Raw genomic sequence first — 13,643 nt, forward strand, 5'->3', positions numbered from 1 at the left:
GGCTCCCCAGCCACCCTGGTGCCTCCACCAGCTCCCAGCTCGTCATCTTGTGCTGTGGAATCTACCGAGATAAAGGAAAAGTTTTTCTCTCATGGAAAATCTTCGTCCCATCGAGATACTTTGGGAAAGGAGCGCCTGGACAGCCTCCTGCCGTGTCATGAACCGTGTCCACCCAGTGCTCCAAGATGCTCCTGCCCTCCCAGCCAAAGGTTTCCAAAGCTGCACACCAAGGCCAAGACCCCCCGTCTATGCACTCCCACACCTCCCTGTCCCTGTGTGTCCCTGTCACACCCTGTGGCTCCACGGACCCCCAGGGTCTCTGCCCACCCCAGCCTGACCTGCAGGGCCCCAGTGGGGACCAGGAGCCCGTCACGTCCCCCCCGGCAGCGCCATCACATCCCCCTGCTCGGGGGTCCTGTGTCACCTATGCAAGTACCTCTGTGTCCCCTCTGGTGTCCCTGCTGTGCTGGGGGAGGCTGGGTGCGGGTGGGGGGCACCCAGTGGGACCCTCCCCTTGCCCCGGGGCAGGTTTTGAGGGCTGTTCCCTCCCGGCTTCCATGGGTGCAGCACCCATGGGTGCTTGGCAGCTCCCTGGGACAGTGCTGGTTTGGGGGTGGGCTCGGCCCTCACCCCCCACAACAGGCCCTGGGGGGTGACAGGGACAGTGGGGACAGGCTCTGTTAAAATAAAACCTTTATTGACTGGCTTGACCCCGGGGTATAAATGTGTGCCAGGGCAGGGGATGGGGGTGTGGCACGTGGTGGCAGGGTCCCTGGGGGACCTCGTGGTGATGGCACTGTCCTTGCAGCTGGCATCAAGCATGACCAGGGCTGGTGACATTTGGGGTTGCTGTCACCCCTGTGGGGTTTTCTACGGCCTAGTCACCCCATCCTGGCTGTCACAGGGACAGGGAGGGAAGGAGTAGGGCACCAGCAGACGAGGTGGCACTATGGGCACTATGGAGGGGGTCCCCCAGCCCCTTGGGTGCTGTCACCACAGGCAGGGGAGCGGTGTCCCCGGGCTGTCCCCACACAGGGAGCAGGAGGGTGCCCACCCCCCAGAGGAGCACGTTGCCCCCCATGGGGGGACACGACATCCCCCGTCCCATGGGGACCTCCCAGGGACCTCCCAGGGACCTCACAGGCTCCTGCACTGGACGTGCACGAAGAGCGTGGCCGGGGACAGGGACGCGCCGTCCTTGGAGAGCAGGTGGATGTGCCGGTACCCTGGGGACACAGAGGGGGCTCAGCGCGGGGCAGGGGGACCGTCCCCACCCCCGGGGGGCAGCGGGGGTGGCTCCCCATCCCCCCACCTGTGCGCAGGCTGGGCAGGGGCAGCGTGAACTGCCCCACGAAGTCGTTGCAGGAGGTGCTGTCGTAGTCCTCCACCACGAAGCGGAGCAGGGCCAGCTCGGGGACCCCCCACCCGGAACCGCAGCGTCTCCTCCCAGCGCGGGTTGAACCCTGCGGCACCGGGACGGGGCTGGGCGGGGCCACCGGGGCCACCCCCCGCCCCCAGGGACCACCCAGACCCACCCTGGCACCGGCTCGGCTGCCACCCTGCACAGGGCAGGGGGGAACTGGGGCAGCAGGGGTGATACTGGGGCTGCGGTGGGGTGTACTGGGGAAAAGGGGGTTATGTTGGACTGGGCTATACTGGGAGAATGGAAGTCATACTGGGGCTGTGTGGGGTATACTGGGGAGAAGAGGTCATGCTGGGGCTGTGAGGAGGTATGCTGGGGGTTGGGAGTCATACTGGTGCTGGACTGGGCTATACTGGGAGAATGGGGGTCCTGCTGTGGCCACGGTGGGGTATACTAGGGAAATGGGTCATACTGGGGGAATGGGGATCGTGTTGTGGCTGCAGTGGGATGTATTGGGGGAAGAGGGATCATACTGGTGCTAGACTGGACTATACTGGGGGAATAGGGGTCATACTGTGGCTGCAGTGGGATATACTGGGGGAATAGTGGTCATAGTGGGGGAAAGGGCTGCTGGACTGGGCCATACTGGGAGCAGAGTGGTCATACAGGGGCCATGGTGGACTGGAGGGATGGGATCATACTGAGGGAATGACGGTCATACTGGGACTATGATGGGCTATGCTGGGGGAATGGGGGTCATACTGGGCCAGGCTAGGCTGTGCTGGGGGAATGGGGGTCATACTGGGTCCATGGTGGGCTATACTGGGGGAATGGCAGTACCACTGGAGCCAGGCTGTGCTATACTGGGGGAACAGGAGTCCTCCTGTGATCAGTCTGGGCTATACTGGGGGACTGGGAGTCCTATTGGAGCTGGGCTGGCTATACTGGGAGAATGGGAGTCATGCTGGAGCTGTGATGGGCTATACTGGGGAGGACGGGTATCATACTGGGCTTGGGCTGGGTATACTGGAGGCCAGAAGGGAGCAGCACTGGTGAGGATGGGACATGCTGGAACCCTGCCAGTGCTGGGGATCAGGCTGTGCTGGGGACAGAGCACTGGGGGGCACTGGGGGAACTGGGACATCCTGGGCACCAGTGCAGCTGGGGGGGGTGCTGGGGGGGTGCCCAAGGGACTGTCCCCCCCTGGGGATCAGGGGGCACCTGAGACATCCCTGGGGTTTGGGTGCCCTGGGTGTCCCCAGGGGTCAGGGTTCCCCATGGTGCCTCTGAGTGACCTGAGGCGTCCTGGGGATCAGGGTGCCCTAAGGACTGGGGGCCCTGGGGTGTCCCTGGAGATCAGGTGCCCTGGGATGGCTCCCAGACTGACCATTGTTGAGCTTGTGCCGGGTCTGTTGCCGGGCGCAGTCGGCCGGCACCCCGTGGACCTCCACGCGCACGAAGGGATCCACGATGGAGCTGCCCTTGTCCCTGTTCAGCTTGGGCAGCTGCTGCGCCGTGATCACCTGGGACAGGGGGCTGGGGCACCAGGGGGCACTGGCGGGGGCCCTGGGGGGACAGGGCTGTGGGGACAGGGCTGGTGTCCCCAGGAGAGGGGATGTGGGTGGCACTTGGTTGGGACTGGTGTGAAGAGGAGGGAGGTGGTTGATGCCACCTGGTAGAAGGGTGATACCAGCTGGATTTGGGGACAGAGTTGGTGCCACCCAGGAGAAGGGACAAAGGTGGTACATGGCTGGGTGCAAGGACAGAATCGGTACCACCCAGGAGAAGGGACATGGGTGGCACATGTCTGGGTGCAGGGACAGGGTTGATGCCCCCAGGAGAAGGGACATGGTGGTACCCAAACAGATGTGAGGACAGGGTCAGTGTCCCTGGGGGAAGAGAGGTTGGTGGCACCCAAGGAGAAGGTGTGCAAGTGGCACCTGGCTGGCCACAGGGTTGGCATCACCCTGAGGGGATATGGGTGGCAGCTGCCTGGGCATGGGGTTGGTGTCACCCAGAAGAGACGTGGGTGGCACCTGGTTGGGAGCGGGGTTGCTGTCACCCGGGAATAGCGACCAGGCATTGGAATGTCATGGGAGTCACCCAGTAGGGCCACGGGTGGCACCCACCCAGGGGTCGTGGGGTGCCCTCACCCTGATGTGCAGCTCCAGACGCCGGGACCCTCCCCGGGGGGGCTGCGCAGGCAGGGGGGCTTCAGGACGTACCCACAGCCCCCATTGCCCAGGAAGCGCCCGTGTTCAGGTCCATCTCGTATCCTGGAGTCTGGAAGTTGAGGGCCACTGTGGGGACAGCGGGACGGGTGTCAGAGCGGGTGACAGCTCCGGGGGGGGGTGCCAGGTGCCCCGGGGGGCTGGGGGTCTCACCCAGCTGGCAGCCGGCGTTCCACATCTCCTGGGGGTTGTAGTTGGCCGAGTTCATCTTCAGCCCCAGCGGGTACACCCGGCTCAGCTGCCGGGCGTTGTACCGGACCAGCGCCGGGCCTGGGGAGGGACAGTGCTGAGCGGGGCCCATGGGGCTGGTGTGGGGCCCCCTGTGTGCCAGGGACAGGGACAGAGCCTGCCCAGCTGCGTGGACCCCAAAACCAGGCCCTGCGGTTCAGCCCCCAGCCCTGGACCTTGAACTTGGAGCCCAGACCCTGATCCCAGTTCTCAGCCCCTGGATGCTGACCTAGACCTTAATCTGAGCCCAAGATCCCAGGCCTTGGCCCCACACCTTGGCTTAGACACCAGACCCTGATCCTAGACCTTGACTCTGACCCCACACCCTGACCCCACACCCTGATCCATCAGACTCCAACCAAAAACCCTGGACACTGACCCAAATCCTAATCCCAAGTCTAGATCCCAGACCCTGACCCCGGACATTGACCCTGGACCCCAGATCTTGAACACTGACTCAGATCTTAATCTCAGCCCTGGACCCCAGACCCTGACCTTAAATCTCGACCCTGGACCCTGACCTCCAACCCCAGACTTGACCCCAGACCTCAATCCCTGGACTGTGACCCAGATCTTAATCCCAGCCCCAGATCTCACCCTGGACCCAGATGCCACATCCTAAACCCTGATCCCAGACCCTGATCCTAGTCCTGTGACCCTCTGGCCCCAGACTCTGCCAGCAGACCCCAGTCCCACCAGTCCAGAGCAACCCAACCAAGGCCAGCGTGTCCCTGATCACCACCCCTGGACCCACCCTGGTGACAGAGCCCATCCTGCATCCCAGTGACATTAGGGGCATGGAACCACTCTGTCCCTATCCCTGCCCCATCCCTGTCCCCATCCCATCACCCTCACCCGCTCCTTGATGAGCTTCGTGCCTTCCTCTCGCTGAAGGAGGACATGTGGCAGGGCTGGGGGTGGCGCAGGGCCTGGGCCAGCCGGGGAAGGGCACGGCCTGGCAATAAACCACCAGGGCCGACAGCTCCGGGGACACCTGCAGTGCATCCTTGGGCCTGCGGGAGCCACCTGTGGGGTCAGGGTCACCCTGGCTCTGGGGGCCACCCCCCTGCCCAAGGGTCTGCAGACCCCACCACCCTGAGAGCCCCCAAAGGGATGGAGAACCTGAGGCAATGGAATGATGGGCCGTGGGCTGATGGACAAAGCAAGCATGTTGAGAACCTGAGTCATGGAGAGCACAAGGGGATGGACAACCCAAGATGTCAGAGACCCCAAGGTGATGGAGACCCCGAAGTGATGGGCACCCAAGATGATGGAGAGAGGTGACAGAGACCCCTGAGGTGATGGAGAACTGAGGCAATGGAGAACCCCCCTCCAAGGTGATGGAGACCCCGAGGGATCACCCTGCAGGTGATGGAGACCCCAAAGTGAGGGACAATCCAACATGATGGAGAACTTGAGGTGATGGAGACCCTGAAGCATCAGAAACCCCAGAAATGGAGTACCCAGCCTAATGGGAAGAGGGAGGCAGAGCTGAGGGGTCCCCAGTATCAGTCCCCCTCTGCTGGGCCACTCACCACCCCCACGGCACCCAACCCATCACCTCCCAGTTCCATCCCACAAACCCACCTGCAGAGGTTTGATCTCCTGCAGCGACTGGAAGAGGAGGAGAGCGGGCTGCAGTGGGGTGTGCTGGCTGTGCTCACCCTCCCCAGGGCCCAGCACTGCTGGCACACTCCAGGATGCCATGGTCCTCCAGGACCACCATGATTCCATGGCCCCCCAGTAGCACTGGCATGCTGTGATCCATCAGGACCACCAGGACTCCAAGATCCTCCAGCACCACCACGATGTCGTGGTCCCCCGGCACCACAGCCCTGGAGAGCCCCTTACCCGCCGGTTGCTTCTGTCCTGCATCTTCCTCCTCCTCTTCCTCTTCCTCTTCCTCCTCCTCTGGGTCCAGGAGGCAGGTGACTCCCCGAGGCTCCTGCCATGGCTCTGGCAGCTTCTTGCCCTTCACCAGGATCTTTCCTTCAGCTGCTGCTGTGGGAGGAAGGACCGAACTCAGGGCTCAGAGGGGACATGGGCTGAGCTCAGGGGCTCAGAGGGGACATGAGGACATGGGCAGGGGGGTGGCTTTACCTCCGGGGAGGGGAAGATCACGGGGGTCCTGCCCCTGCAGCGGCTGCATCAACAGCAGGTCCCCCAGGATGGTCTTCATGTGCTGGGCCATGGTGGCCTGCTGCTCCAGCCCACAGTGGTTCTCCAGGGACAGGATGACGGGGTAGGGTGATCTCTGGGCACAGGGGATGGACAGTGCTCAGCACCCAGTGCCCAGCACCCTTCCCAGTGCTTCCAGCACCTGCCTCACCTCGAAGGCCGCCCTGCGGATGCTCTCGATGACGTCGCGGAAGAGGATTTTGGAGGTGAGGGTGTGGCCGTGTTACACGACAGGTTCTCCATCAAGCCCTCCCAGCAGTCCAGCTCCACGCAGCGTCACACCTGCCCTCAGTGCCCTGCCACCACAGCACCACAGGCTGAGTCCCCCTGTCCCCCTCGGGCCACGGGACTCCCTGGGGAGCCCCACGGCCAGGGACACCCACTTGGGGCCAGTGAACACCCACTTGGGGCCAGGGACACCCACTTGGGGCCAGGGGACACCCACTTGGCGTAGGCCTCGGTGCTGCTGGTGCCGCCGATCTGGGTGCGGGTCAGGTAGGTGTTGTGGGAGGAGGAGATTAAGTAGTGGCTCAGGGGCTGGTTCATGTCCTGGTGCAGCCCTGGTGTGGCTCCTGGTTGAGGATGTCGCCGGCAGCTGACAGCAGGTACATCATGAAGCCGTCCAGCATCATCAGGTCCTGCTGCCTGGCTGGTGGGGCACGGTGGTGGCTGTCACAGAGGGCTGGCACCTAACCCTAAGCCTGGCAGGGTGGCACCCTGGGGACTGTCCCCACTGGGATGTTCCAGCGGTGCCATGTTCACGCCCAAACCTGGGACTGTGAAACCCAGGGAATACCTAAGTTCCCTTGAGTGTCCCATCTCCATCCTGATGTCACTCGTCCTGCCAGTGCCACATTCCCCTGGACCTGGCATGGTGGCACACATGAGTATGGAGTTTCCCTGCCCCCCCCCACACCCTCTGTCCTCACAGTGCCATGTTCACCCCAGTCCTGGCAACCGTGGCACACAGGAGATGTGGAGGTCCCCTTGGTGTCCCATCTCCACACTGATGTTCCCTGTCCTGCAGTGCCACATCTACCCTGAGGGTACTGCTGTGATACTCAAGAGACACGGAGGTCCTTCATCCCCACCTTGATGTCCCCTGTCCTCCTAGTGCCATGTTCATTTGGACCTGCCATGGTAGGGCCCAAGGGACACAGAGATCCTTGGCAGTGCCACATTCCCACCAGGGCTGCCACTGCTTTCAACCCAGGAGACATGGAAATCCACCTGCTACCTTCACATCCCCTGTCCCTGCAGTGCCACATCCCCCAGGGACCAGCAGGGCCACATGGTGGATGGCTGACACCCTGGGAAGGGACACTCGGGGACAATCACCCAAGCCTTGGAGGACCCATACCAGTTTGGAGGGGGTGACACACCAAGCAGAGCCTCATCCCACACCATCCATGACCTCCCGTAGCTCCAGTGGTGCCCGTCCCGCCACCCGGCCCAGCCCTACCCTTGTCGTTGAGCTCGTGTTTGTGGATGATGGCGCGGGCCTGGCGCAGGCTGGAGTCCTCGCCCTGGTCCCGCAGGAAATCCCGCAGCTCCTCGGCCGACAGGACGCGATCCTCGCCCGAGTAGCGCCCGAAAAGCTCCTCCAGCTCCGGCCGCCGCAGGAGCCGCCGGCAAAACTCCTCCAGCTCCCCGGCCCTCCAGCCGCTCGTTGCCCGAGTGGTCACACTCCTGACGGGACACAGGTTGGGGACAGGTTGGGGACAGCCATGGGGATGATGTCCACCCCACTGCCCGTGGGGAGAGGGTACATCCACCCCCTGCCTTCTCCTGCCTGGCAGTGTGTGATGAGTTTGGGGGTCTCAGCCGCTGGTGTGTCCCCTCTGTCCTCCCACCCACAGCCCTCAGACCCTCCAGTCCAGGATGGAGCAGAGCTCCATGCCTCGGTTTCCCCAGGTGGAAAGGGAACCTTGGGAGATGCCTCTGGGGACGCTCTCCATGGTGGGGAAATGTCACACCCTGGGGACCCTTGGGGCAGTGGGTAGGGGGTTGGCAGCTCACCCCACCCCACCATGTGCTCCTGCTCCTGATGGGCCCCAAATCTTTGGTGGTGGTGGGTGGCTTTGGGTGTGAGGAGTTGGTCAGTTCTCTGCAGGAGGCAGAGGAGCCCTCATTCCCTGCGGTGACAGCAGCAGGGACAGCGGTTGTGGACCCACGGGCTGAGTACCTTGAAGAGTTTGGAGGCATAAACATTGTCCATGTCGATGTTGAGCATCCTCAGCCTGTTCTTCACCTCCTGGAAGGACATCTTGTTGTCCTTGTTCTTGTCTGCTTTCTGCAGGACCCCGTGGATCCAACTACACTGGGTAAGAAAATCACAAACCACAACCTGTCCCCCGAGCCCCCCCCGAGCTCCCACAAAGGATACTGGTCGAGCTTCTCCATCTGGCTCATGGCCTGCAGCCGCCCCATGAGCTTGGCGAGCCCCTGCACCCAGTGCCGGGCGTGCTCCTCGCTGCGGGGCCGCCAGGTCCAGGTTCTTGCGCCGGCCCTTGAAGACGAGGGTGAAGCAGTGGCGCTCGGGGAAGGCGGCCCCGTGCTTGCGCAGCCCCTCCGACTGGTGTCCCTCGCGCACACCCCTCGACGTGCGTCACCGAGACTGCGGGGACACCGCGGGGGGTGGCGATGGACCCGCTCCCTCGGCGCGTCACCACCCGCGAACATCCCGGCGAGACACCCCGGCCCCTCACGGACACCCCCGGGGACAGCGCTCGGCCCCCGCTGGTGCGGCAGTCGGGCTTAACCCGCTAATCCCAGGCGAGACAGGGGCGGTGGCCGCTGTCCCCGCGGGGACGGGCACGAGATGGAGCTGCCTCGCGGCGCTGCCAGCGCCGGGCACCCATCCAGACAAGAGGGTGGAAGGAGAGGGGTGACGCCGGGAGCGGGGATAGAGTCTGGCCAGGATGGAGACGGGACCTCCAAGGGGGATGGGGAAGGGCGGGGCCTCTGGGAGCTCGGCATGGGGTGTACTGAGAGGCACTGGGAAGCACTGGGAAGCACTGGGTGCAGTGGGTTGAGGTCCAGGTCCGGAGTGGGGGTCCGTGTTCTGGACTGGGGTTCATATCTTGGGTATTGGTCTGGGGTCCCAGACTGGGGGTGCAGGTCCTAGACTGGAGCCTGGGCCCTTGTTGGAGTTTGGGTCCTGGATTGGGGTCCAGGTCCTGGGTGGGGATAGAGATGGGGTTTAAGTCCTGGGCTGGAGTCTGGATCCTGGGTGGGGGTCTGAAATTCAGGTGGGGTCTGGGTTCTGCCTGGAGATCCAAGTCTTAGGTGGGGGTCTGGGAATAGGGCTGTGGTCTGGGTCCAAGGTGGGGGTCCAGGTGGGGTTCTGGGTGCTGGGAATGGGTCTGGGTCCTGCGTGGGGGTCCAGGTCCTGAGGTAGGGTCTGAGTGGGTCTGGGTCTCACGCTGGGGTCTGGATTCTGGTGGGAGTACAGGTCCTGGTTGTGACTAGGTCCTGGAATGGGATTTGGGTCCAAGGTTGGGGGTCTGAGTCCTGGGGGGGGGTCTGGGTGGGAATCTGGGTCGGGATCTAGGTCCTGGACAGGGGTCTGGTCCATGGGTGGGAATCCCTGTGGGTATTGTTGTGACATGGTGCCAGTCCTGGCCCCTCCCTGCAGCTCGTGGCTGTGCAGGATGTGGCCCAGGGTCCCCGTGCCCCCGGGAGGGTCCCCAGTGCACTCACAGCTCTGGGGGGAGCGGGTGCGCCCGAAGCGTCCCTCGAAGCACACGGTCAGCCCGTCCTCCTGCAGGCGGAACAGGTCGCTCCCGGGAGCCCCCCCTGGCCCGGACCTTCCGGAGCAGGGACCCCTGGAGCATCTGCTTGATGTCCTCGTCCTCCGTCAGGCCTGTGGGGACCAGCCATGGGCTGCTGGGGGCATTGGGGGCGTTTGGGGTACTGGGGGGTGCTGGAGGTTCTCAGGCTGTACTGGGGGTGTGGGGTGGGAGTGAGGGGGGTCAGAGCACATCTGTGTGCACATCTGCATGTGTACAACCCCTGCATGTCCCATGGCATGGGACAGGTGGGACAGGACAGATGTAATGCCATGGGAGAGGATGGAATTGGATGGGACAAGCTGGAATTGGATGGGACAGACACAATGGGACAGAATGGCACAGCACGGCATGGGATGGGATGGAGGGGTGGGACAGGACAGGGTGAGATGGACAGAGAGGGTGATGGGATGGGAAAATATGTGACACAATGTGACAGTACAGATGGACAGGATGGACAGGTAGATTGGACAGGACAGGGTGGGGCAGACTGGACTGGATGGGCAGAATGGGCAGGACAAACATGACAAGACAGGACAGGACAGGATGGGACAGGGCAGAAAGGGCAGGATGGGACACGATGGGATGAGGAGATTGGACAGGAGCAGGTTGGAATGGGACAGGGCAGCAGGAGCACTGTGTGCCTGTCTGGGGGGGACACAGTGACACAGCTCAGTGACAACAGCCCAGCTGCCAAACCCCAGCCAGGCTGCCCAGATCCCGTGTGGAGGGCACCAGGACGGTGCCAGCAGCAGAGCCCAGGCTGGGAACAATGACGGGGTGGCCTCGGGGGACTCAGGGCCCACGCCCGGCCGGGACTTTTCCATCTATCCACAGAATGGTTATTTCCTCCCTTTTTTGTTTTGGCAGCCACTCCAAACAGCCCCAGCGACCGTGTCCTTCTCCGGCTGGAGATCCCTCTCCTGGGCTGGGAAAGAGCCCTGTGGGGCTCACAGGGAACATCCCGAGCTGGCCCGGCCTTGGGGATGTGACCACCAGCTGCCACCACCTCCCGTGAGGTCACATCCTGCCCAAGGTGCAGGACTGGGGGCAGGTACAGGGACACGGGTGCACAAGCACGTGGATGCACAGATGTATGGATACATGGCTGTATGGACACATGGATACAGATATGTGGGCACAGAGATGGACACAGGGATTGTCAGACACATGGGCACAGGTGCATGGATGCATGGACTCATGGATGCATGGACACATGGATGCACTGATACATGGACATATGGAGGCATGGATATAGACATGCAGGCATGTCTGGATACATGGATATAGAGAAGCAGGGATGTATGGTACATGGATGCACTGATGCAAGGACTTACAGACTCATGAATGTTCAAGTAAATGGATGCACAGGTGCATGGATGCATGCAATCAGGCCCATGGACACATGGATGCATGGACACAGATGGTCAGTCACAGGTGCACCTGGGCATAGGGATGCACTGATACATGGACCCATGGATATAGAGATGCAGGGATATATGGACATATGGATACATGGATGCATAGACATAGAGGTGCAGGGACGGGTGGATGCAGCGGTGCAAGGACACACAGACACATGGGCAAGAGGGTACACAAATGCACAAGTGTGTGGATGCACAGACCCAGGGACACAGGGACACACAGACACGGGGACACACAGACACAGGGATGCACGGACCCATAGACACGTGGGCACAGGGACACAGAGACACATGGACACACAGACACGGGGACACACAGACACAGGTACGCATAGACATATGGACAGAGGGACACACGGACACATGGACACAAACACATTGACACAGGGACACACAGACACACAGACACAGGGATGCACAGACACACGGACACAGACCCATGGATACATTGCTGCACCAAACTGTGCAGCTCCAGGCCCACGGCCCCGTGTCCAAAGCAGCCCGAGGCAGATCCATCCCTGCTCTCTGTACCCACCCCAGATCCAGCCCCTCCCGTGGGTGCTCCCTGACCTTCCTGCGCACCCACTCCCCTGCACACACCCCGTGGGCCAGAGGGCCCCGGGCCAACAACACCGTGGGCAGCACCCTTGGGTGGGGAAACTGAGGCAGGACCTTGGTGAGGGACCCAGAGAGCAGGAGCTGAGCCTTGGGGACAATAAACACACTGACCTGTCACCCGTGATGTGGCCAAACCCTGACCCCGTTGCCTCCCAACAGCTGGGGTGATACACAGATACTCTGGGGCTGCCTTGGGGACCCCTCCCAGCCACAGGGACCCTTCCCTGATGTGGGGAATCCATCCACCTCGGGAATGACCCCTGCCATGGGGATCCACCCCTGCCAGTGGGGACCCCATCTACTCGGGGACAATCCCTGCCATGGGGGCCCTCGTGGCTTTATGGACCCCTCCCCACAGCAGGACCTCATCCAACCATGGAGACCATTCCCTGGCTATCCTGGGGATCCCAGCCCTGCCGTGGGTGTCCCCTCCCTGCCATAGGAGTCCTCCTCCTTTCCATGGGGGCAAGGGAGGGGTCTTCCATGGGAAGTCTTCCAAGAGAAGACCCTCTCTCTGTCATGGTGTCCCTCCCTGCCATGCAGGCCCCCATCCCTTCTATAAGAGACCCCTCCCTGCCGTGGGGGACTCTCTCCGTCATGGGGGTTCCCCTCCCTGCCATGGGGGTCTCTTCCCTTCCGTGGGGGACCCATTCCTGCCATGAGGGTCCTCGCCCACTTCAGGAACCCTCCTAGCCGCCGAGATCCCTCGCGGCCCCCGTCTGGCACAACCCTCCGGAGTTTCTGCCCGGCTCCCCCCGGTCCTCCCGGGACTCACCCATTTTCTTCAGGGCTCTCCCGGACCACCGGGAGCCACCGGCACCGTCCGACGGGCGCGGGGCTGCTCGGCGGCGGGACGCGCCTTCCTGCCGCAGATCATGGTGCAGGACCCCCGGGACGGCCGGTACTCCCGGTGTCCCCGGTGCTCCCGGTGTCCCCGGTGCCCTCGGTGCTCCCGGTGTTCCCGGTGTTCCCGGTACCCCGCTACTCCCGGTGCCACCGACGCCCCGGTGCCCGCGGTAGTTCTGGTTGTCCCGGTGCTCCCGGTGCTCCCGGCCGGTGCAGCCGGGCTGGGCGGTGGCGGAGGTCGGCGCTGGGGCTGGACTGGGGCTGGGCGGCCCCGCCGGGACCGGGGCCGGCCGCGGGGAGGGACCGGGAGGAGCCACATCGCGGCCCGGGCCGCGTTAACCGTTTGTGCCGGTGGGGGACGGTGCCGCTCCGGGACGGGGCTGCACCGGGGCTCGTTCCGCACCGGGAACGGGCCAGAGCAGCACCGGGTATTCGTTCTGCACAGCGGGTCCCGCTCTGCCCGAGGGGCCGGGCAGAGACAGACGGGGACTCCCCATTGCCCGCACGGGGACCAGCCAAGGGACACACCGCTCTCCACCGCGGCACCCGCTCTGCCCCGGGGGCACGGCTGCCGGTGCTACCCCGGTACCACCGGTGGGGACCAGGGGATTCCCTTCCACCAACTGGGGGACGTGGGGACACAAGGGACCCTTCTGCCGTCACACCGGGGACAGAAGGGACCATGGGACCCCCTCTACCCTCGCACCTGCGGACCCAGTCCTGCCGTGCCCACTCGGTCCCCAGCCCATGGGCCGGGTGGCACCAGGGCTGAGGGGTTGCAGGCAGGTGCTGGGACCCCAGGTGACTGTCCCTGCTGGTGGGACAGCAGCAGGAGCCAGGGAGTGGCAGCAGCATGAGCTGGGCAGTGCCAGTCCCAGAGCCCCACACGTGTGTGCAGGTCCTTACACGTGTGTGTGTGTGTGCGTGTGTGTGTGTGTGTGTGTGCAGCCATGTGTGTGTGCAG

General features: G+C 63.4%; 1 protein-coding gene across 1 annotated transcript; it reads right to left on the reverse strand.

Annotated features, from left to right (window-relative positions):
* Positions 1–1,048: 1,048 nt before the first annotated feature.
* On the reverse strand, positions 1,049–12,911 carry PLCD3 (phospholipase C delta 3). Its single transcript, XM_032711488.1, is given in 28 exon segments — positions 1,049–1,226; positions 1,313–1,421; positions 1,423–1,463; positions 2,751–2,886; positions 3,517–3,542; positions 3,545–3,619; positions 3,622–3,663; positions 3,748–3,867; positions 4,679–4,759; positions 4,762–4,835; positions 5,402–5,457; positions 5,678–5,820; positions 5,923–6,076; positions 6,152–6,246; positions 6,249–6,276; positions 6,278–6,296; positions 6,446–6,558; positions 6,561–6,649; positions 7,463–7,649; positions 7,651–7,689; positions 8,186–8,315; positions 8,387–8,478; positions 8,480–8,596; positions 8,598–8,617; positions 9,703–9,778; positions 9,780–9,865; positions 12,609–12,665; positions 12,668–12,911. Coding segments are annotated over 28 exon segments (2,337 nt in total). The 5' UTR covers positions 12,711–12,911; the 3' UTR covers positions 1,049–1,137.
* Between the last annotated feature and the right edge of the window lie 732 nt (positions 12,912–13,643).

This window comes from Chiroxiphia lanceolata, chromosome 26 (assembly GCF_009829145.1).
Source record: "Chiroxiphia lanceolata isolate bChiLan1 chromosome 26, bChiLan1.pri, whole genome shotgun sequence".
Lineage (NCBI taxonomy): Eukaryota > Metazoa > Chordata > Aves > Passeriformes > Pipridae > Chiroxiphia > Chiroxiphia lanceolata.